General features: G+C 38.1%; 3 protein-coding genes across 5 annotated transcripts; 1 reads left to right on the forward strand and 2 right to left on the reverse strand.

The window, feature by feature from the left end:
- Nucleotides 1-5,830: 5,830 nt before the first annotated feature.
- Nucleotides 5,831-7,554, forward strand: selenok (selenoprotein K). Its single transcript, XM_016664026.1, has 4 exons — nucleotides 5,831-5,940; nucleotides 6,354-6,444; nucleotides 7,161-7,235; nucleotides 7,455-7,554. The coding sequence occupies exons 1-4, from the start codon at nucleotides 5,922-5,924 to the stop codon at nucleotides 7,552-7,554; spliced, it is 285 nt and encodes a 94-aa protein (XP_016519512.1). The 5' UTR covers nucleotides 5,831-5,921.
- A 589-nt stretch (nucleotides 7,555-8,143) lies between these two features.
- On the reverse strand, nucleotides 8,144-13,123 carry actr8 (actin related protein 8). The gene is made up of 13 exons (XM_007577924.2): nucleotides 12,839-13,123; nucleotides 12,095-12,265; nucleotides 11,893-12,003; nucleotides 11,646-11,750; nucleotides 11,371-11,544; nucleotides 11,041-11,134; nucleotides 10,508-10,640; nucleotides 10,254-10,407; nucleotides 9,992-10,087; nucleotides 9,770-9,910; nucleotides 9,348-9,660; nucleotides 8,993-9,156; nucleotides 8,144-8,675 (listed from the first exon to the last, which is right to left on the reverse strand). The coding sequence occupies exons 1-13, from the start codon at nucleotides 12,971-12,973 to the stop codon at nucleotides 8,532-8,534; spliced, it is 1,935 nt and encodes a 644-aa protein (XP_007577986.1). The 5' UTR covers nucleotides 12,974-13,123; the 3' UTR covers nucleotides 8,144-8,531.
- A 1,961-nt stretch (nucleotides 13,124-15,084) lies between these two features.
- il17rb (interleukin 17 receptor B) lies at nucleotides 15,085-20,090 on the reverse strand. Of its 3 annotated transcripts, none has more exons than XM_007577926.2 (8): nucleotides 19,193-20,090; nucleotides 18,582-18,688; nucleotides 18,322-18,454; nucleotides 18,046-18,078; nucleotides 17,460-17,495; nucleotides 16,713-16,799; nucleotides 16,074-16,345; nucleotides 15,085-15,981 (listed from the first exon to the last, which is right to left on the reverse strand). In XM_007577926.2, the coding sequence occupies exons 1-8, from the start codon at nucleotides 19,350-19,352 to the stop codon at nucleotides 15,586-15,588; spliced, it is 1,224 nt and encodes a 407-aa protein (XP_007577988.1). In that variant the 5' UTR covers nucleotides 19,353-20,090; the 3' UTR covers nucleotides 15,085-15,585. The 3 variants fall into 3 exon arrangements, with proteins under 3 accessions (XP_007577988.1, XP_016519461.1, XP_007577987.1); XM_016663975.1 differs by having other exon boundaries at nucleotides 17,460-17,489; nucleotides 18,046-18,081; nucleotides 19,193-20,089; XM_007577925.2 differs by having other exon boundaries at nucleotides 18,046-18,081; nucleotides 19,193-20,089.
- Nucleotides 20,091-20,747: the final 657 nt, after the last annotated feature.

Here is a 20,747-nt window from a genome sequence, read left to right on the forward strand (position 1 = left end):
ATACATAATTTTCTTAAATATTCCTATTTAAGTTAAAATCTATTTGCTAACATTACAGTATAAAATTTAAAACTTTTGATGTTGGAGAAATACTTATGACTCACTGACTTCACAAAGTTTTCGGACGTGTCCCCTATCCGGAATGCAGATGCTGGATTAGAGTAAGATTTTTTTTTTTTAAAGACATCATTGGGATATCAGCACTTGAAAATCTACATGCTCTACATGCTTCCAGAACTTCAAAACAAGTTCTGGCAGAGCAATGCTACCAGCTTTAGCCCCTGATTTGGAACCAATGACAAGAATCTCTTTTCTTTTTTCCACTGCTAAAGTCAAACAAATTGTTTGAAAGTCTCAGTTTTATTCTTGACCAAAATAGGAGAGAGGAGAGAGTTTAAATTTAACCACAAGAGAAGAGTAAATAGAAGAGAACGCTGGGGAATACCAGAAGAAATGTGAGTTGACATTGACTTGGATTTCAGACAATGTAATTTAGAGCTGAAACAATTAAGAGTTGAATCAATTATTCAGAAAGAGGATATAAAAAGATGTATAAAGACTGTGATTTTAGTTAAATTGTTTAAGGTGTCACATTAAAGGCACAAAAAACAAGTTGAATTAATTAATTTTGCTCTCATTGTTTCACGTCACAAAAACCTGTCATTTTTAGAGTATTTACACTGTTGACGCCCACAACAGCAGTAATTCAGTTTTATACTATGTTGTGTGTTGTTTTACACCCCACCTGAACTTCTTTGTTTTGCATACCCTTCTTCCCTCTCCGTCATCATCGCACAGTAAGTTTCCAGCAGCTCCTCCTTTCTAGCATCAAGATTGAGCAACAACCATCAGCAGAGCAGCAGCTGCAGCGAAACAGGACAGCTGAGTGGCGCCACAGAGATATGCTTCATATTCTGCATGAAAGTTATGAATATCTGACTAAAATACATTGAGGCGCTTAAAGTGAGCGCCTCAATGTATTTTACATTTGTTTACATTTAATTCTGACAAGATTTAAATCATAAATGGGTTTTAGAGGGAAATTGTGTTCAACATACGACATGAAACTTTTTTGACCCAACTCATGAATAAAGTTGGCTTAAGACAAGTTGTACATAAACTTCTGTCTTTCCTTATCAGGTTACCAAAGTTGGAAAAATGACTAGAAATTATGCTTGAATTTTATTTTATTTTTTTTCCTGAGATTCCATTTTCAGCTTGTGAAAACGACTGGATGTCAGACCACCTAAAAAGTAATCAATGCTTCAGTTTCTCCACATTCTGTCTCAACCTAATTGCAAAATTAACGATTTATGTAAAACACATGTATTTTACATGTGTTGCTGTTTTTTTACGATAAACCTCATTTCTTTTTCATATTTTTATGTATCATCGTAGACTTCATAAAAAATGTTTAGGAAAATAATTTGGATATTTTTAACTCCTCATATCTTTACTTTCTCAAACAAATAAATCTCAAAATAATAATAATTTAAAAAAAAGCTAAAAATAATTTGAGTCTTACAATTAGCATTTACGACTGGCCTCTTTATACTTCAATTCAAATTTAAGGTCAATTTTTTCCATCAGTGGATCTAAACTGGCTCTGCAAATAGAAACGTGATCAGTTTGACAGAGTTCGTGGATCTCACTGTACATGATTCCTTAATGCTACTGCTGGTTCTAAAGTCGCTCTCTCTTTGCAGTTTATGCATTTTTGCACACGTCCGCATGCACATTTCTACTGCAGCTGATCTTTAGGTGTCTGAAAGTGACTGAAGTGTTTCCTGCAGAAGAATTTCACCTCTGAACCTCAGAGAAACACTCTGCCCATTCATCATGAAGAATCAGGAACACACACTCGTTCAAACATACAGTCAGGAGAAGAGAGACCAGTGGGAACATGTGGGAATGAATACACTTCATTTAGGTTTTCCACGATGATTCATGAGATCGTGATGCGAATCAGCCTCCTAGAGCCTGAACCTTTGACCCCTGCAGCTGGAAGCAGCACATTTGGTTCTTGTTCTGAGTGATTACGTCCTTACAGTCTTTTCTTCCTTCACAGTGCTCCGTATCCTTAAATTTTCCTCGCCACTCCCTAAATTTTTCCTAAAATATTCCAAGATTTTGCTGTATCTGACATGCGTCTTTCACTACGTGAATTATCTCCTTCTAAAATAACCAATAGGAAACTATGCTAAGAAATCTGATTTTTCCCTTTTCTTAGTTTGTCCGGTTGCCTTCCCTGATCCCAGTTTGTTTAGTTTCTATCATTACCCACCGTATATCCCCTCAGCACACACCTGGGGTTCTGGTGATTGTTGTTTTCCCTCCTATAAATTAAAGAAGCCATGACTACTGAATTTAGATAACAGGCTTCAGACCAAAGTGATCAAAGTCGGCAGCTTTTCGATGGGTCTCTGCTTCAACACACCTGAATCAAATAATAAGGTAATCAGCAGGAATCTGTAGACCACAACAAGCTGCAGACTGGTAATTCACAAAGTGAATATTTTCATCTATTTCTAATTACAGTCAGTACTTAAATACCAAACCACCAAAAATATTCATATTCTCACCAGCGGATGACCACGCCAAGGCTCCATATCTGTAGACATGGCTAATGTCAAGGAGGAAGAGTGATCGCTTCAGGAGGAGGAAACTTAAAAGGCTCTTTGTGTGTTTGAAGAACTCTGATGTCTGGACTGCATTTGGCCATATTGTTACTTTTTTTTCTTCTTTTTTGCACATATTCTTAGACATAATAACAAGTGAGTTCTGGGAGGTTTTTTTTTCGTGTGAGGTGTTAGAACCACCACTGTGTAGATTATATATGCTCTGTTGGTAAGAGACTGAAGGGATAAGACAGATGAGGGAGACGCAGAGAGTGTGTGAACTTCATGTTAATCATGTGAAGTGATGAGAGGGTTGAGAGTTTTTATTGTGAAAGAGCTGGCCCGCTTTTTTTTGAAAAGTCAGAGTGTGAAAAATACCTGACCCCGCTACTTAAAACTAATGGACTCATCCATTAAAGCCTTGTAAAAACACAGCCTAAGTGGAGGAGCATTAACTTCAGAGTAGGTTGGAATGCATGTATGTGGGTGTGTGTGTGTGTGTGCGTGTGTGTGTGTGTGTGTGTGTGTGTTTGAGCAGCAACTGATTGTCAAAGTGATAGATGAGTGTTTGTGTATTGTATGTGTACAGTTGTGAGTGAAGGCCTGTGTGTGGATGGGTGAGGCTGGTGTGTCTTTGGAGTTCAGTGTGTGGCAAAAAGATGAATTGGCCCACAAGTTATTCAGTTATTTCCTGTTTTAATAAATCAGAGAGCAGTGTGGGGTCTCTCACAGCCCCACTGTGGTGCTACTGCACTCACATTCAAACCCTCACAGCGACATCAATTGCTGTGGACAGCTGGGGAGAAAACTCTTTCGGTTCACATCTTACTTGGTTAAATTAAACATTTGAACCACAATTTATTATTTGGGCAACGTGGAATGTCATGAAAAAAGTTGAAAACCAGCCAAAGTAGAAAAGAAGCATAATGAGTAAAAAAAACAACTTGATAATTAAAATGCAATAACGGCAACAAAAACAATGGAAACAATTGGTCCCTTTTTATTTTGTTCTTAGAGTACTTAAATTACATATAAAAAGAATTATGTAAGAATATACTCATTGTTTTAGTTTGTGTTCTTCATGATCTTTTTTCCCGTCTGACCCTGGATGTTCTCCAGGTCTCCTCTGCTCCTCAGCCCTCCAGGCTGTGTACAACCTTTGCCACAGATGTGGGAGTCACTGCTTAAAACCACAACAGTTGTAAGATATGGAGAGGAGCAACGGCAGGCCTAAAATCCCATGGATTTTACAGCTTAATTAAATGTTATAAGTGACTGTGGTAATAAGGAGAAGAACCACAAAACAAATGCCAGAACCCGAACTGTAGACACGAGAGTTGTTTGCTTTGGAACAGATTTGAGCTTATTGAGAAGCACACTCTGGTAGAGATTGTGTTTTTCAGTCTTCAGATTAATTATATATAATTGCAGGCCATGCTTCTCTGTGGAGATGGATATCTGGTGCAGCATTTAGCTTTATGTGTGAGTTGGACTGTGATGGTCAAACAGTCAGTCTGTGCTTATTTAAAGCAGAGCAACATCTGTGGCCTTCGATGACCTTTGGTTGATGTGATCCAGCCTCGTTGGCTTGTGTTTTACCACGATGTCACCAGGATTTTTTTGGAAAATAGCTCTTGTCTAAGTATTTTAAAATCTATGAACTAAACATTGGCATGGAAAATATTGCATGGATGTTACTGTTATTTCATTTCTTTCTTTCTTTCTTTCTTTCTTTCTTTCTTTCTTTCTTTCTTTCTTTCTTTCTTTCTTTCTTTCTTTCTTTCTTTTTTTTTTTCCAAAACAGAATTATACCAAAGGTTACAGACAGATTAGCATGAAACTTTTACCAGAGGTGGGACACGGCCCAGCGTATGCCTGGAGGTTGGCTCAGATCCTGAGTTCAGAACATTTTATTAACTTATGTATTTATTTTTCTACTACCTTCATTATCCATTGTCCTTAACCTTAAACAAAAACCAAATTGAATAAAATCTTGAGCTTTTTCCAAAATAAAACTTGAGCAATGGAAAGTTATAACATATAAGAGATTCTAAATACTTTCTTATGGAGCTTTGTGAAGGGTTTCTACAGACTGGCATTAAGCACATCAAAGATAAAATACACCCAAGATGTGAAGTTGTTTCTTTTAGATTCATTCTTTCCCAAAGAGATTTCTGGAGAAGTCTGAAGAGGTCACAGAGTTCTTCTAAAATATAGCCACAGCATGTTATTTTCATTAGTTTGTTATTTTAAAGCTGGATATATCAGACTAAACACAAACTTCTCCTTAAAATACATTATTTTAAATCGATCAAGCAGTGAATTGGCGCAGTGAATATTTGTACCTGTTTAAGGTATCTGCTGCCCTCTCGTGGGTGGAAGAGGAAATATTTCAAGACGTGGAGAAAGGGTTAGGTCACAAGAAACGGGATTGGTAATTTTGCAATTTTAATGTTTCTCCCGGTGCCTATGCTGAAAGGAAGCGCCAGAATGCTCTTTCACAAAACACAGAGGATTAAACCAAAACGCCCTCAGTCTGGAGGGAGACCAGCCCCATGGTGATTAGTGAGTGCTACCACAATAACCACAGCACCATTCAGATGCACCATTAATTTAAAGTATTATAAATAGTGTGTTGAATATGTAAGCTCCAGAATTAACATAAAATTGCCTGACAGACCCACATCTAGCTACTTAAGGCAATATTGTGTTCAACTCCTTCTAAACTCCTAAAGAACAATATGCCTTTCCAGTCTGTTCTATACGGTATGTTTTGCCGCCTGCACTTACAGGAAATATATGAGAATTAATTATAACTTAATCTGGCATTAGGAATGACTGCCTATGTGAAAGTAACATATTTAACATGTAAGAATATCTGCTGTCCACAGCAAAGCTTCATTTGATGCAGCCACAATGTATCTAAAGTGTTCCAAGCCAGGGATTTAAAGGGCAAAGCACTGTTTTGAAGAAAGCTGGCCCTGCTCTGGGACTACTATGGAGATTATGGTACAAGAATATGAAAATAAAAATATATATAATAAAATCAAGAACATAACAGACAACCGTGAGCATCTTCTTCAAGAGACTGTATACAACAGAGCTTCTTCATTCAGAAAAATTGCGTAATAAAAAGGAGAGCACTTTTTGTTCTGCATAAGCTCCTCCCTTGCCGCTGGTGAAGGTTTTCCAACCGCCTAGTGCGACGTTGCACAGAAAGGAGCAGACCCACACAAACACAGACCCGGAAGCATAACGCTAACAGTAAACACAGCTGTAAGGTTGTGTTTTGTCTTCTGAAAGATGGTGTACGTGTCCAACGGTGAGTGGATTGTACTTTCTTCACCACTCTTTTGTTAACATTAAGTGATATGTGCAGCTTTGTATTGAAATCAGAATGTATATAGACATTTTCAAGTTTACGTAATGGTTTGTTTTGGGACCATTAAGCTATAATTAGCGGTTCAGTTCGTTAGCTTAGCCTTTCTGAGTTAGCTTAGCAGCTGTCAACTGACAGTACGTGTGTATTTTTTTATATCACTTTAACATAATGTACCTCAAAATAACAAGAAGTAAAAGACGCGTTTTTGTGTCTGTCATACTTCAAGTGGATTTTATGTAGATAACACTTTAATAGAAGTCAAATCAGTGGCAGATAACAGAGAACTGAACATTTGCTGTTTCGATTAACATTAATATTAAACTGTTTTTGTAACTTAATGTTTCCTACTTCAGGCCAGGTCCTGGACAGCAGGTCTCAGTCCCCCTGGAGCTTGTCGTTCCTGACTGATATGTTCTGGGGGGCTGTGGAGTTCGTCAGCCTCTTGTGAGTTAACCAGTCCAGAGATTTGAAAAGTTTGTTATGATGTAGTCATTACCCATAGAGTGATATTTATCATGTGTTTATTGCTGTTAATTTGGACGATTATTGCTTACAGCTAATAAAACTTAAGATTCTGTTTCTCAGAAAAATTGAACATTGCAAAAACACAAAATACTATGTATCTTGAAACGGCGGGTGTTAGCTGCAAAAGGTCATTTCCAAAGAACCTGGTTTTTTTGAGTATTGTATTCAAGCATATAGATAGAAAATTTGGTGGAAGAAAAAAGTGTCAGTACCAGAACTTATTTCTCTGCATTTGGCATTTCTGTCAGAAATTAATTTTTTATTTGGCTGTATGTCCAGGAGAACATATTTTCACTAGTTTTTCTTTTTTTTTTCCTTTACATGCAAGTCATAGCCATGAAAGTGCTTGAAATGCATCATTATGTGTTTATCGCATGCAGATACTTTGAGTATAAACTGGTCTGTTAAGTACATAAATTAACTTTTTATATTTAGTGGGGATTCCCCTGTGAATGTAAAGATTAAATCTGGCCTTGTTTATCCCCTGTCTGTTATACCCAACTTGGTGCAGTATTGTCTTAATGAGGCATATACAGATATCAAAATCTGTATAAACACAGGTGTTGTGCTATAAGCAACTATCCTACAAAGCTGTTATTACATATAGTCTGTTCTGACTTTTTGTTTTCTACCAGTTTTAGGACAATACTTCACCCTGACATGTCAAGGAATGGAAATGTGGCCTCATCACGCTTCAGTGATGGCAGAGGGTAAGTCCCAGTAGCACCGTCACCTCACCACTGATGCATGGAAACTGAGAACGAAACATCTGAGAACAGCTCTGCCACAAGAGAGGGGATTGCCAGTTATTACTTTTTCACCTGAAATGCTTTGAAACCTTACTAATTTACTACATGCAGACATTGTGTTGATCACTTTTACACCCATGGATTTTTGAGCTCTGTGGTCATATCTACTTGATTCTGCAGACCTCCAGGTCCTCCTGGTGGCAGAAGGCGGATGGGTCGAATAACTCACGGAGCAGGTCCCAGCCCTCCACCAATGGGTGGAGGAGGATGAGGAAGGTGAGTAATGGTGTTTTCCTTAATAAAACTCAACCCAAGTGACGGTTAATTTGTACATTAATTTATGGAGTTTGTTGCTTTCTTTGCTTATTCATTAAGTTCTGGTAGCTACTGCAGGAATAAGTTGCTTTTAGCCTAACTGAGTTTAATGTCCACTGTCTCCAAAAAACCCCTATTTGACATTTTAAGGAATATAAATAACGTCGTTCCTGTACATTTCTTCACTTTAGGTAAACGCCTGCACATACAGTGTGGGCGTGGGGCCAAGGCAGTGTCTGTCCTCTGACAGCACGCAGACGGTAACGGCGCCGTGCTGATGCCCTTCTTCATCAGCTGCCACTGCTGCTTGCAGTTTCTTGACGCCTTTCCGGGAATACCTACACACAGGAGCCGGATTGGCCGATTCAGCAGCATCCCTCCTTCCTGTTTCTGTTTTCCCTCTGCTTCTGACCTTCCAGGTCACTGTCTTACTCATTTAGGATCTCGTCATCATTTAGTTTCTTTCTTTTTTTTTTCTTTCTTTTTTTTTACTTTGTGTTTAAATAAATAATCTATACTGAAACCAACACACACATATAGCGTAAACTGTATAAAGCAGGGACAATTGTTTATATTTTTTTTGGTTAAGATTTTACAATGTAGTTATTTTGTGAGTGGAAAAATAAAATAAATAAAATAAAAATAACTTGTCATATAGACACAAAGAGTTAAAACATTTTTGCCCATAAATTAAGAAATGATTTTTTTTCCAAATGCAGTTATTTTTCTTCAAATGAGACGGAGTTTATTTACACTTCCTGCATGAAAATGAGAAAGCTGGAATCTTTACAGAACAATGAAAACTCTATAAAATACATTACACATCCTGGGTTATAACCAGAACAACTTTACATACCAAATGACATATCAACTTGTCCCTTTCCTGGTTTGCCTTCTCTCATATAAACGCTGCATTTTTAGCTTAAGGACCTCGGTTGGGTTTCACCAGACGAATGCAGCTCTTTCTCGGAGCATCCTGACACCGAAGCGCTGCCACTCTCTCTGGTGAATCCACATCTCCTGCGTGGTGTCCAGGCATGCGAGCACTGCTCCGCCCTTCCATGAAATCAGCCTGGGGTCCATGTCCTTAGGCACAAACACACCAGTGCATATAGTATGTCATGAAATATGTAATATATTTCAGATAGTAGGAGACGCAGCACTGCATAAATTTTGTAAAGTGTTAAGTAAAAAAAAAAAAAAAGTCAGTTTTGTGCCATTATCTATTAAAATTCAAGCAATAACTTAAAGTAGATATAGAATTTGAATAAGTTTAGTAAAATCAATAATTATGACTGAATTTATCAGTGAATCATGATTTGATAAGCACTTCAATGGAAATTTTTAGGATGAAATAAAAAAAAAGGAGAAAAAATAATAAAACTACATGTGGAGGTTATTACCTTTGGTCGTGTGATGACTTCCACGTTATCCACCAGCCTTCTGAAGGACGGCGGCATCTTGTTGATGATGCGATGAAGCAGGAACTCCTGAGCTCCGTGAAACATGAGCCCCCCTCCCACCACCAGGATGGAGCTGTACATCTTCCGTTTGGTTTCGTCTGACGCTTCAGACACAAAAATAAAAGCATTCATTGCCTCTGGGATGTGCTTTATTATATCCTATTTCAAGATGTTTTGAATGGTTTCCCTACATCACTTATTTATGTTTTGTGATCTCGTCCTACTCCCATATTATTCAGTCTTTCTACTAAAACATGTCAGTCACTTTATTTCACTCCTCCCACCACTTTCTTACCACAGCAGTCGATGCTATGCAGGATAGCCTTGTCCAGGCCCAAAGCCTTGCTCTCGAACTGGCTAATGATGGCCGTCTTCCTGGAGAGGTGAGTGGACAGCGGCTCTTCCGCCTCTCCTGGACCCATCAGACACTCGCCCTGGGTTGGCCCCAGCTCCATTTCTCCAAGCATCCCTCCTCCTGCCGCACTCCCGCTCCCACAGCCTCTGGGCATGTCTGACATATCCCCCATCCTCCCTTGGCAGCCCAGCTCACCATCCAAACCTCCACCTGGCCTGGAAACGGCCTTACGCTCAGCTGCAGATTTAGAGGACTGTTGGGGAGGAAAAAACAAAAAATCATACACTAAACAAAACAAAAGAACCAGCAATTATTTATCTGAATAAATGCAACTTAAACCAGTGTGTGGTAATGTGAGTTACCTGGTCCCCTTTGCTCTGTGTGGACAGCAGGTAGTGTTCATCATGGGGATCTTCTGAGTTACCTTGGGAACGGTGCTGTAGCGATGTCATTTTCTGACCAACGATGCCGAATGTGCTTGGGTAGAACAGACCCATTGGCGCCTACAGAGGATACCGACATGTTTTTCTTGGCAAAATTACAGACTCATTCGTCAACTTCTTACAACTGCTTTAAACGGATACCTGTAATTTTTCATCCCCGAGTCGAATCTGGTATAAAAGAGCCGGGGCTTCTGGGAAACGTGTCTGAAATTCATGATCCTGTAACCCTGATATGTCCTGTTACAAACAGACAAAGACAGTTTTTGAAAATAACTTCAAAATCCTCCATTAAAAAAAACTCAAGATAACAGACAGTACCAATTTAAAAGGCGACCCTGGAAGAAAAAACTGTTTCCCTCAAACTCTTAATTACTCATAAATTATCTCCTCAACTAACACAAACCTGATCCAGGTGACAGAACGTCTCCTTTAGATGCTGCAGGAGCTGACAGTCCAGCCTGCTGGTCAGCTGGCAGTCTCTGTAGGGAAACCCTGCCCTCTGCAGGAGCCAGAAGAAAATGCGGGTCACGTCTGAACCGCCATAGGCCAAACAGAGCCTGCAGAGTGGAGGAGCAAATACACACACAAACGCATGAAATGCAAGAAATCAACTTTTTTCTGTTGTTTATAAGTTTGTGATTTGCATCACTTCCCCACCTCGAGTTTCGATGGGACACTCCATCCTCAACACAGCAGATGCTGGTCTTCTGATCGCCCACATCCACGACACAAGCGCTGCTCAACCCGCTGCCGAATGTCGCGCACACAGACTCCTGGTGCACAATGATGGCTGCAAATCACACATATTTTCACTCCTTAAAGCAGAAACCATGAAGGAATGAACAGTTTATTAAAATGTGTGCCTTGAGATAATACTCATAGCTTTTCATATTTTGTCCCAGTTTTGTAAAAAAAAAAAAATAAATAAATAAATATGAAAAATGGGTTAAAGGGAAAAGAATCCTAGATTTAAAAAGCTCATCAAAACATACCCGAAAAGATTTGGTTAAAATTAAAATTTAGAAAAACCAACACAGTTTTCCCTGTCTTAACAACTCTGTACTGCTTTGTATTGGTGGACCACGCTAAATTCCAACAAGACAACAGAGTGTGTGATTGCAATGTGTCAGTATGGAGAGGATTAAGGAATGTGAAGACATTTGCAACAGTAAACGCCTGGTGGTCAATACCTGAAAAGCCCATGTTATGTAGCAACATGTTGACAATTTCCTTTACATGCTGTCTGTTGTAGATGTCGGGGACCAACAGGATGCATCTGTAATACTAGAAGTCATGAACACATAAAAAAGAAAATCAAAGGTTGATGCAGCAAAAGGACGTTTTTCATCCAACTTTGGAAGGTTAATTGAGGTTGAAGCTTTTTACACTGCAGAACTACAGCAAAAATTATACAAATTCCATCAATAGAAACCTTTCCTTATTAAATTTCCTTGTATTTCTTTCTAGTGTGAAAAGAATGCAAAGAGATGAGGCATAAAAAGCTGAAGTGAGACTTTTACCTTTAACTCTTTTAGGGGAATCTCCAGATGCTTCTGAATGACGTAACTCCACAGCGTCTCGAGATCGGCCAGCACTGCGGTCAGAGACCCTCCAGAGCCAGAATGCACATTGAGCTGACCTCTGACCACGGGCCAGTGGAGGTTGTAGCAGTCTGATGGATTCACATACAGAGCCTGTAATAAGAGATGATCAAGATGGCTGAACAATAAATGAACCACACAGAACATATCAAACATTATACAGACACTGTATATTGTTTTATTGTGTGTTTTACCTCCTCTCCCACCAGATAATTGGGATGGTGGCTTGTGTTTGTCCACTTCACTCTTGAACTGCTGTCTAGAACTGCTGGACGGATCTGACAGTTATAAGCCCTGGCCTGAAAACACAGACAGGAAGTTGAATCGAGTGACTTCCTCCCCAAACACCACATAATACAACCAATCCGTGTTGCTACGGCATCAACAGCCATTTCAAAACTTCTATCCTTTCCACACCGGTTGTCCCTTCTGTAAACAAACCTGTTCAGCAGACACAGGAGTCCTTCTCACACCGTTGGACATCTTCTTGGACCAGATGGCCTGGTCCACCATTTTCAGTCCATTCTGCCTCTGCTCACTGCTCTCCGCCTTCTGTTAGAAAATGAAGACAAATCGATCATATCAAAAACAGCCAGGTACGACAGGAGTGCGTTAGAATCGTACCCGTTTAATAGTGACTTACATTAAGACCCTCTCTCAGCAGCCAAGCATCTTCATACCTGGTCTGTCCACCCTGCTTATGTCGCCGCGCGATTACGTGAGGAATGATGACAGGAAGGGTGTCTGTGGCTCGGCCAATGCGAAGCGTTCTTGACCCAGGGTGGATCACAATGACAAAATTGCTCTGTATTTGCTGAGACATAAAGGTAATACATTTTAATGTAAAATATAAACAATGAATGGTTGTGCATACATAAACTATATTTAAAAAAATAAAAAACATCTCAGGTGCTTCACAGTCAAAATCTGAAATCCATCCTAGCACATGTTGTATAACATATAGCTTAGTGTTAGAGCATTAAATAAGATTTTATTTGCCATTTACAGAAAAAAAAGGAAATTTAAAGTTCTAAGCGTTCAGGGAATCTATTTTAAGGCTTAAAAAACACTATTATTTTTTAAAAAGAAAATATTAATTTATTTGGATGACAGTGTTCAAGACATAGCTCTGAAAAGCCATCTACATTTAAATCAGATATCAAAACACAGCTTCACTTTTATTTTCTTTTAATTGTATCCTTAAACTAAGCTTTTACACACAACCCAAAACCAGAAGGAAAAAAACAACTATTGTATTACAGCTTGTAAAAAAATTGTTTTCAAAATGAAAAGTTATTTTTTCTACTTAATAAAAGAAAACCAAAAAGATAAAGTTTAGTGAAGTGAAATATTTAGATGAAATAAAAAAGAAAAGAAGGGTAAATACTTCCTGAGCAGGTTCAGGGATAGCTGCAGGAGCGATGGGTCTCTTCACTCCGCGCTGCTGCTCCTTCTCCTTCTCCTTGTCCCGCTCCTTTTCCTTCTCCTTCCCGCTGTCCTGCTCTTTCTCGGCCTGCGTCATGGTCACTTTTTACATTTTAGTCAAAACATGTCAGGAAAAAGATAGATTGGTGTTTTACAAAGCGACTCAAAATGTAACAATATATTTCCAGTCTTGCTTCGGTCAGTGTAGGTTTTACTTCCGTGTTTTATCACGTGACTCTTCTTCGCGGGGAGTTTTAGTGGTCACAGAGTTGCATTATCGCCATCAACTGGTAGAAAGCGTTGTTACATGACAGTTCTGCAAAATGACGCAAATACCGCTGACTTTACTCTGATTACCAATTTCTGGGGCCTTCTTGTAATTCTCTCAGCTTTAAATTTGGAAAGTAAAAGTTGGACGCATTATTCAGCTGCATCCTTTAAACTATTTTTTTGTAACAGAATACAAAATACAACAAAAAAAAAGTCTAAACTCTATTAAATAGTCATTTTCCTAAAATGTTTGTCCGTATGGTGGTACTTTGAGAGTAATTGACGTTGTTTGAAAAGGTTTGAAAATCACTGCATCAACCCAAACAGGCTAAATAATACCAAGAAGAAACAAAAAACATAAAAACATCTATCACTTGGTGACAAATAATGGAACATTATAATGGGCATATGTCTGCTTCAACTTTTTTTATATCTATAACTTATCTGCTTATTTCATCTTCTGCATTCTGTGTGATGGTGGCTGGTTCTGCACAAAAATATCAGTTCTGCTGTTAAACGAAAAGGAGAAAAAATTAACTGCAAACTGGTTTCCATCTAAGAAACAGTCAAAACTGTTTCTTAGAAACAGTCAAAACTGTTTCTTAGATGGAACTGCTAAACTAACAGGGTGCGTGCAATTTTACAAGACAATACCCATCTGTCATCTGCTTTTACAGAATCCTGTAAACTAATCCTGCTAATCCCGTTTTTCTATTTTCCATAACCGCTAAACAACCTGACCTGGATGAGCTTGAGGGCATATGAATATTTTCCACTTGTGAATAATTGCTTTTGTTGTAGAATTAATTACCCCAAATAGTTTGGAAATAGCCTGGAACCATTTGATTGTGTTGAATTGAATTCCTTTAAACAACAAACTGCTAAGCTCTCAGTTTGCTGAGAGCTTAGCAGCTTGTGTATCATTTAACAGCGATACACACACCTGCTGGCGAACAGCTGTTTAAACATTAAACTATCTAAATCAAAAAAACATACACATATTCTTACTCCTACTTTTTCACATGCCACAATACAACCAGAAACTCCAAAGTATTGTGTTATTGTCCTCCTGTACTGGTTACTTTAAGAGTCAGGGTTGCCAATAGATACAAACTATCGAGTTTTATTTCTTAGTAGCATCTTGACTCCATCCTGTGACTTCAAATGAAATTTAATATCAACTGGAGATATTTTCTTGAGTATTCCTTTTGGTCCTCAAGATAAGTTACAGCAAAAAGTACAGCATGGATTTGCCCTCCTTGCTACTATTACCTTTGTTTTCAAGGTAAACTTTCAAATCTTGTCAAGGATTATTGATTATAATTACAACTGGACTTTTACAGGCCAAACACGCAGATATGCTTTGATCTAAACCTTCTTAAAGAAACATGTCAACATGCCACTATTTACGCTGTGTTAAGGATCATGTGCAGTTAGTTTGTTGTCATATGTTCATTTTGGATATACAGTTGACCAACTACAAAATATTTCTTTTAACAATGTTTTTTCTTCTTAAAATTCAGAATTCAGACTTGTCCTCTTTTTGGAGGATTCTCCCATTTGAGCTGTTAATCTCTGCAGCTTCTTCAAAAATACCAAGGACTTTTTGGCTGCTTTACTGATTTGCATTCATCTTACCAAGCCTCTCTGGATAGGTTGATATCACATTTGGAGTTGTGGCATAATTTTTCAGTTTTAGGATGATGGCTTGAACAGAGTTGTGTGAGATGAGCTTGCAATGGTTTTACATAACCTAACTCCGCTTTAAACTTGTACACAACTTTACATCTGACCTGCTTGATGTGTTCCTCATTAGGAGGATGTTTATTGACTACTATTCTCTAGCAAACCTTAGTGGTCTTTAGAACAAGCCATTCCTAAACTGAAATTAAGTTACTGGGAACCTCGTTTTACTGGATAGGAGTCTTCCAAATGCAATCGGTTGCACTAGATTTTATTTAGGGGTATCAAAGCAAAGCTAAGTACTGACACAGAACTGTCTTTTCAGTTTTTTCATTTGTAAAATGTTTAACATACAATTCCCCTTCTGCTCCAAAATTATGCACCATTTGGTGTTGCTCTATCAATAAAACACAGAGTCTAGATGCTTGAAAAGGCAGCATGTCGAGTTTCACAAAATATGACTTTGAGAAAAATAACTGATAATGAACAGCTCCTAAAATATTTTATACAATGTAGAAAATAAAAGTTGAGGATATATTTGCTCCAATTACAATGACAGCAATGTACCTGAAGGTCAAGTTCAAAGTACATTCTTTTGGAAATTAACACATGTGATTTTATAAAAATAATGCTATTCAAACATTGAATAAAATGCTAACTAGGAGGTTACAGAAGATAGAAAACAGTAACACAGACAGAAAAAATATAATATGAATTCTGTTTTTATCTGCAGCTCAACCTTTTCAACAAAGATCTTTATTTAGGGACATCCAGCTTCTTTGCGCCGAGCATTTCTATAGCTTCCCTTAATTTCATTGTGCTGTTCTGGCTGTACAAAATCTTATGTTTGAACAGCAGCGACGATATCTTCTTCCCAACCTTCCTCTGAGAATGAAGGCTCTTGCAGAGTCTGTTCAAATCTTTCATCAGACAGAAAGCCCTGCACGTCTGCAGCTCTGGCGGCAGCACACAAGAGTTCTTGTCCTTTTCCGCATGCAGCTGCACCACCCAGAACTTGGCCAGCTCAGTGGCACTCCTGGCGTGTCCGGCCACCATGTTGAGAATCAGAGGGTAAAGGTCACCAGTTGCAGCTGGGATGGAATGTCTTGGGAGGCTACTGGCGGGGGTGCAGGGTCCCGACATAGAAGAAGGCTACAAGGACATAAAAACATTATTTATTTATTCATCTTTACAAGTAGCAGAACTGGTCAGAGTTAAGGAATGAAAAGAGAAACACAACTCACAGTTTCCACCTGAGGGGAGACGATCAGGACGCGGTCTGCACCCTTTACTTGTTCAGTTAACCAGCGCAGCGGTCCCAGTTCTGCAATCTTTCCCTGCTGCCACATATCAATCGCCACTCTGCAGCCACCGTGCCACTGCAGAAACTCAGCCAGCGCCACCACCGCCTGCTGAAAGGCCGGCGTCACCGGAGGATACACCACAACCACCGATACTGGAGTCATGGCGGCCATGGGAAGGATTTCAAAACCAGAGTAGGACAAAAACCTTTTATCTGGAGACAACAGGCGAAAAGGGGCATTTACTTAGAGCACTGATGTAGTCAAAGCACACGTTTGGTGCATGCTATTAATCAGTACGCTATGACATTTTAAATCCAAGCAGGTAAGGTATACTTTTGTGGCGAGCCAAACGACGGCAAAGCAAGTCTGCTGAAGGACTGATGCATTTTAGGTGGAAAGTGTTTTACAGTTTTAAAGATACTGACAAATCTAAACCCTCTTCAAGGGAAAGGGATGTTTGCAAACTCAAACTTATCAGTGGTTAAAACTGGGATGAAGACGTTCAACATCTATACCTGTTTATCATTTTCAGTGCTTTTATCACAGCTCAGATTAAGTATAAATATACATTTTACTTACAGATAACAAAGCAGGAAATCAAAATGATCAACAAGGCCACAACTCCAAAAACGATTCTACTGACATTCTTAACTTCTTCATTTTGTGCTGCAAAAGAAGGAAAAGATATTTAATAATTTAGACATGGCATGACAAACACCATAACAAGTGAAATATCCACATAGCTGGGATTAGAACATCCACCATGGTGTTATTGGAGCTCAGTTATGCATTTGATACAGTTCATTATAACTTACTAATTGATCGATTTGAAAACTTGGTCTTAGGATTGTCTGGCACTATGCTGAACCAGTTCAGATCACATTTAGCAGAGGGAAACTACCTTGTGTTGGTAATTATAAATGTGGATGAACAAAAATCATCTTTGGCGCTCAGAGGTCATTGTTTTTTTATTATTTCCTCCTAATATGCAAGAAAATGAGGCAAGAAGAATTTATGTTGTCTTGAACTCATATCTAACTTTTAACAAGTGCATAACACCTGATACTGAGCCTACTGTTATCTTAGAAACGTCGCCAAAATTACTGGTTTCCAGTCGATACAGGAAAGAGAAAATGGTTCTTCTATTGTCAGTCAATTAAGTTGCCGTAGCAGTCTGGGGTTTGGTGTTATTAGCCAGCTATTGAAGGATGTCTTTTGCTGATGATAAATACATGTTTGAAAAAGTATTGATATTTTCCAAGCAAAAAAAAAAAAAAAAAACATTTTTGAATTGCTCTGATAGTTAAACAATTAATTTTTTCCTACCTTCAGTGTTCGGCGTTGTTTGCAGAGACTTTGCAACTAAAAGAAAACAACATTAAACCTTCTCACCGTCTTCAGATTTCAAAACAAACAACAAAAACAGTACTATAGATCAGTGTTTTCCTAACACTGATCCTCAAGGCATATTGCCCAGCACACTTTAGATGTTTCCCTACCACACCTGATTTCAATGGATGGCTGATGAACAGGTCTCTGTTGAAAACCAATCATCTGCATCAAGTGTGTTAAAGATATTATTTGCATAGATGTTAGAGTCCTGATCCACACTCCAATTGGTGGCGGTAATGCACCATTACCTTACTTAACAACCGCCAATAAATACTACAAGAAGAATGAGAAGAATAAGAATAAGAAGCAGAATAAGAAGAAAAAAGAAAAAAGAAGGTGTGTTAAAGCAGAGAAACATGTAACACAGAGAGGGCAGTGCGTCCTGAGGAGGAGGGTTGGGAAACACTTGATATAAGAATGGCCTCTTCTTTAAGGATTATTGATAATTTAAAATGGGTCCTAGACTGGTGCTGACAACAATGACGCAACTTTTGCTGAACTTGACACCAGATTCACTTACCCAAAGTTGCCTTTGTAGAACTCGGTGCAACAGCTGCTGCAAAAAGAAAGAACGGTTCAAACATTCATGGTATGTCAAGTTTTGATTTCTAATATGGTAATTATTTAGTTTTTGTTTGCAGAATTACAGGCAAAGCACCTCTTTCTCAGTATCTTATCCAATGAATTAGTGGCATGTTAAAAAGGTTTTTTAAAAACATTCTCTCTGTTTCGTTTATTCTTCACATCCAAGTGAAGTTAAAGTTGCTGATAAACGTTCTTGAGAAGATTTGCTTACTTGTTGGTAGAGCAGGTACCCACATAGGCAGTGACAGTGCGGCGCTACTTCCATCTGGAGGTAATGGCTCATTATAAACGATGGTACGCCATGAACCATGAGAAACTATATCGACTAAAAAAGAAAACCACACCTACAGGTGATACAGAAGATATTTCTTTTAGTATGGACTTTTAATTATGCAAAAAACAAAATAGTTGGACCATCATTATAGTGTGTGATCATGCTGTTTAAAATAAACATCAGCTAGTCGTTTGTACCTTCTCCAATCCAGTAAGGTTTGCTGCAGTGAAAGGGGGATTGTATATACAGATGTGGTTCGTTAGTCCTGAGATAATCCTTGTGTACTTCAGGTATCTATTACTGGCTGCAGAGAAGAAAAAACATGGTTAGAATTGATGGTTCACATTATTATTTCTTCATAGGGATAGAAAAAAAAAGCATCTGTAATTGAGCATCATTTTTAATTCCCATCTTGTCTCTATGGCATTAGGAAGCTTGATAGACTTGGACTTCATTGACTTTAAGGTGACAGCACAGACAGGTAAATACTTTATCACCAGAGAAATTTTATATCACCAAGTAACGCGAAAAACATCAGCACAAAACAAAAACCCTACATGCATCCATTATGTCATCTTCTTATAGGCCAAGAAGACTATAACGAACTTCAGCACACAACCTGTACACATTCAATGTTAAAATAGTAAAATAGCATGTATTACTGATATACACAGTACACAGTGGAGTGGGTAGTTTTATGATTTGGAATTTAAAATGTTGAATCAATTAATCTTTACCCACATCTTAAAATCTGTCTTGAGCCAGCGGTTTGTAACATCAAAAAACAAGAATGTTTTTTTTTCCCTACCATCGATGTTGATCGCCCAGCTTACGTTCAGCTTTCTTTCATTTCCAACCGTCAACAGTTCCAAAGTCAGGTCTGCCACCTTAGACGGACAGCCTTTTAGGTCTGTTATGGGAGGACCTAGGACACAGTGGAGTTCACAATAATCATGTAACACATTCATAGAAATCTCTGTGACAAAATAGTGCTTTCCAAACCTGGTCACCTGGGTAGACAGTGCTATTAAAACCTTTTTTGTTTCATAATATAATGTGAAATCAATGACACCTAACTGCGTTTGTTTTTAATGATGAGACAACATTTTTTTTTTTTTTTTACTTTTCTTTATACTGGTGGTAATTATTATCAATGGGATTCAGCAAAATAAAATGTAGATTTTTTTTTGTATGTGTAGCTTTTACTAGAAACTAGATTAACTTAATTATTTAGGAGTGGATATCAACTATTTAACTTTGCCTATAAAACCTACACTTAAATGATTGTCATTTATTCCACAATGGGATTAAAACATTTTTATTAGTTATTTATTTATTTTTGCTCCTTTATAGATTTCTTCTGTTTTTGCTTTTTAAGTCATTCTTTGTTATTAAAAATGATCAAGAAACTGTACCAGACAAAGATGACCTGAGTGGATACAAAATTAAGATTTAAAATTCATGTCATTTACCAAGATCTTCCAGGGGAATTATTTTTCCTACCCTGACTTTTGCCTGACCAGAACAATTTAAAAAAGTGCTTAAACATCTCTGGCATTGGGAAAAACTCAATTAGAGATATCATGGAGAAAACAAGGACAGCAATGGAGGTCACCACAAGACCATGGACAATATTCGGATAGTCCCCAGAACAGTCAGGAAAATATTATATGAACTGAGGAGATAAAGGGTAGATTTTTAGGAGATTGTCCATCCTATTGCCTCTGGCATAAAATATATATATATATTTTTTTAAAGAATCAAAATAATCACAACAAGGTGGATGCATCATAAGCAGATGAAACCACAAATTCTGCTCACTTGGAGAAAATCCTGAAGAGCGGCCGACCAACCGTAGGTCGGCATCTTTGTGCATTTGGGTTTGGATTAGGACAAAGATATGAATCAAGAAGCTATTTCAAGAATAGCTTGATATGATTCCAAGAAGCTATTCATTCTTGGAATAGCTGGTAAAAGGCTTTGGAGGATTGTTTTAAAAGTATATAAAGTACAATAATTGTAAACAATCAAATAAAGTGCAGATAAACGTTCAAAACGTGTCACTTCTCACTGTCACATCTTTAAGATTCTGACTCTGTTTTAGTATAATCCCAAACAAGCTGTCCTTCTTTAAAGTAGGAAGTGGGTTAAAATGCACCCACAGCAATGTACAACATTTGTTGCTAGTTATGACAAACCCTACAGCTGACTAGAGCAGCACACAACCAGCTCCTAATTTCATGGGGCTCTATAAAAGGCCAAGCTGGCTCAGGTAGTTCTTTTCCCTTAATAAATTAAATTCATGGTTAAGCATCACATTTCACACACATGTGATGTCAGATCATCACAGGTTATATGATAAT

The sequence above is a fragment of the Poecilia formosa genome, unplaced genomic scaffold (assembly GCF_000485575.1).
Source record: "Poecilia formosa unplaced genomic scaffold, Poecilia_formosa-5.1.2 Scaffold461, whole genome shotgun sequence".
NCBI classification, from domain to species: Eukaryota; Metazoa; Chordata; class Actinopteri; order Cyprinodontiformes; family Poeciliidae; genus Poecilia; species Poecilia formosa.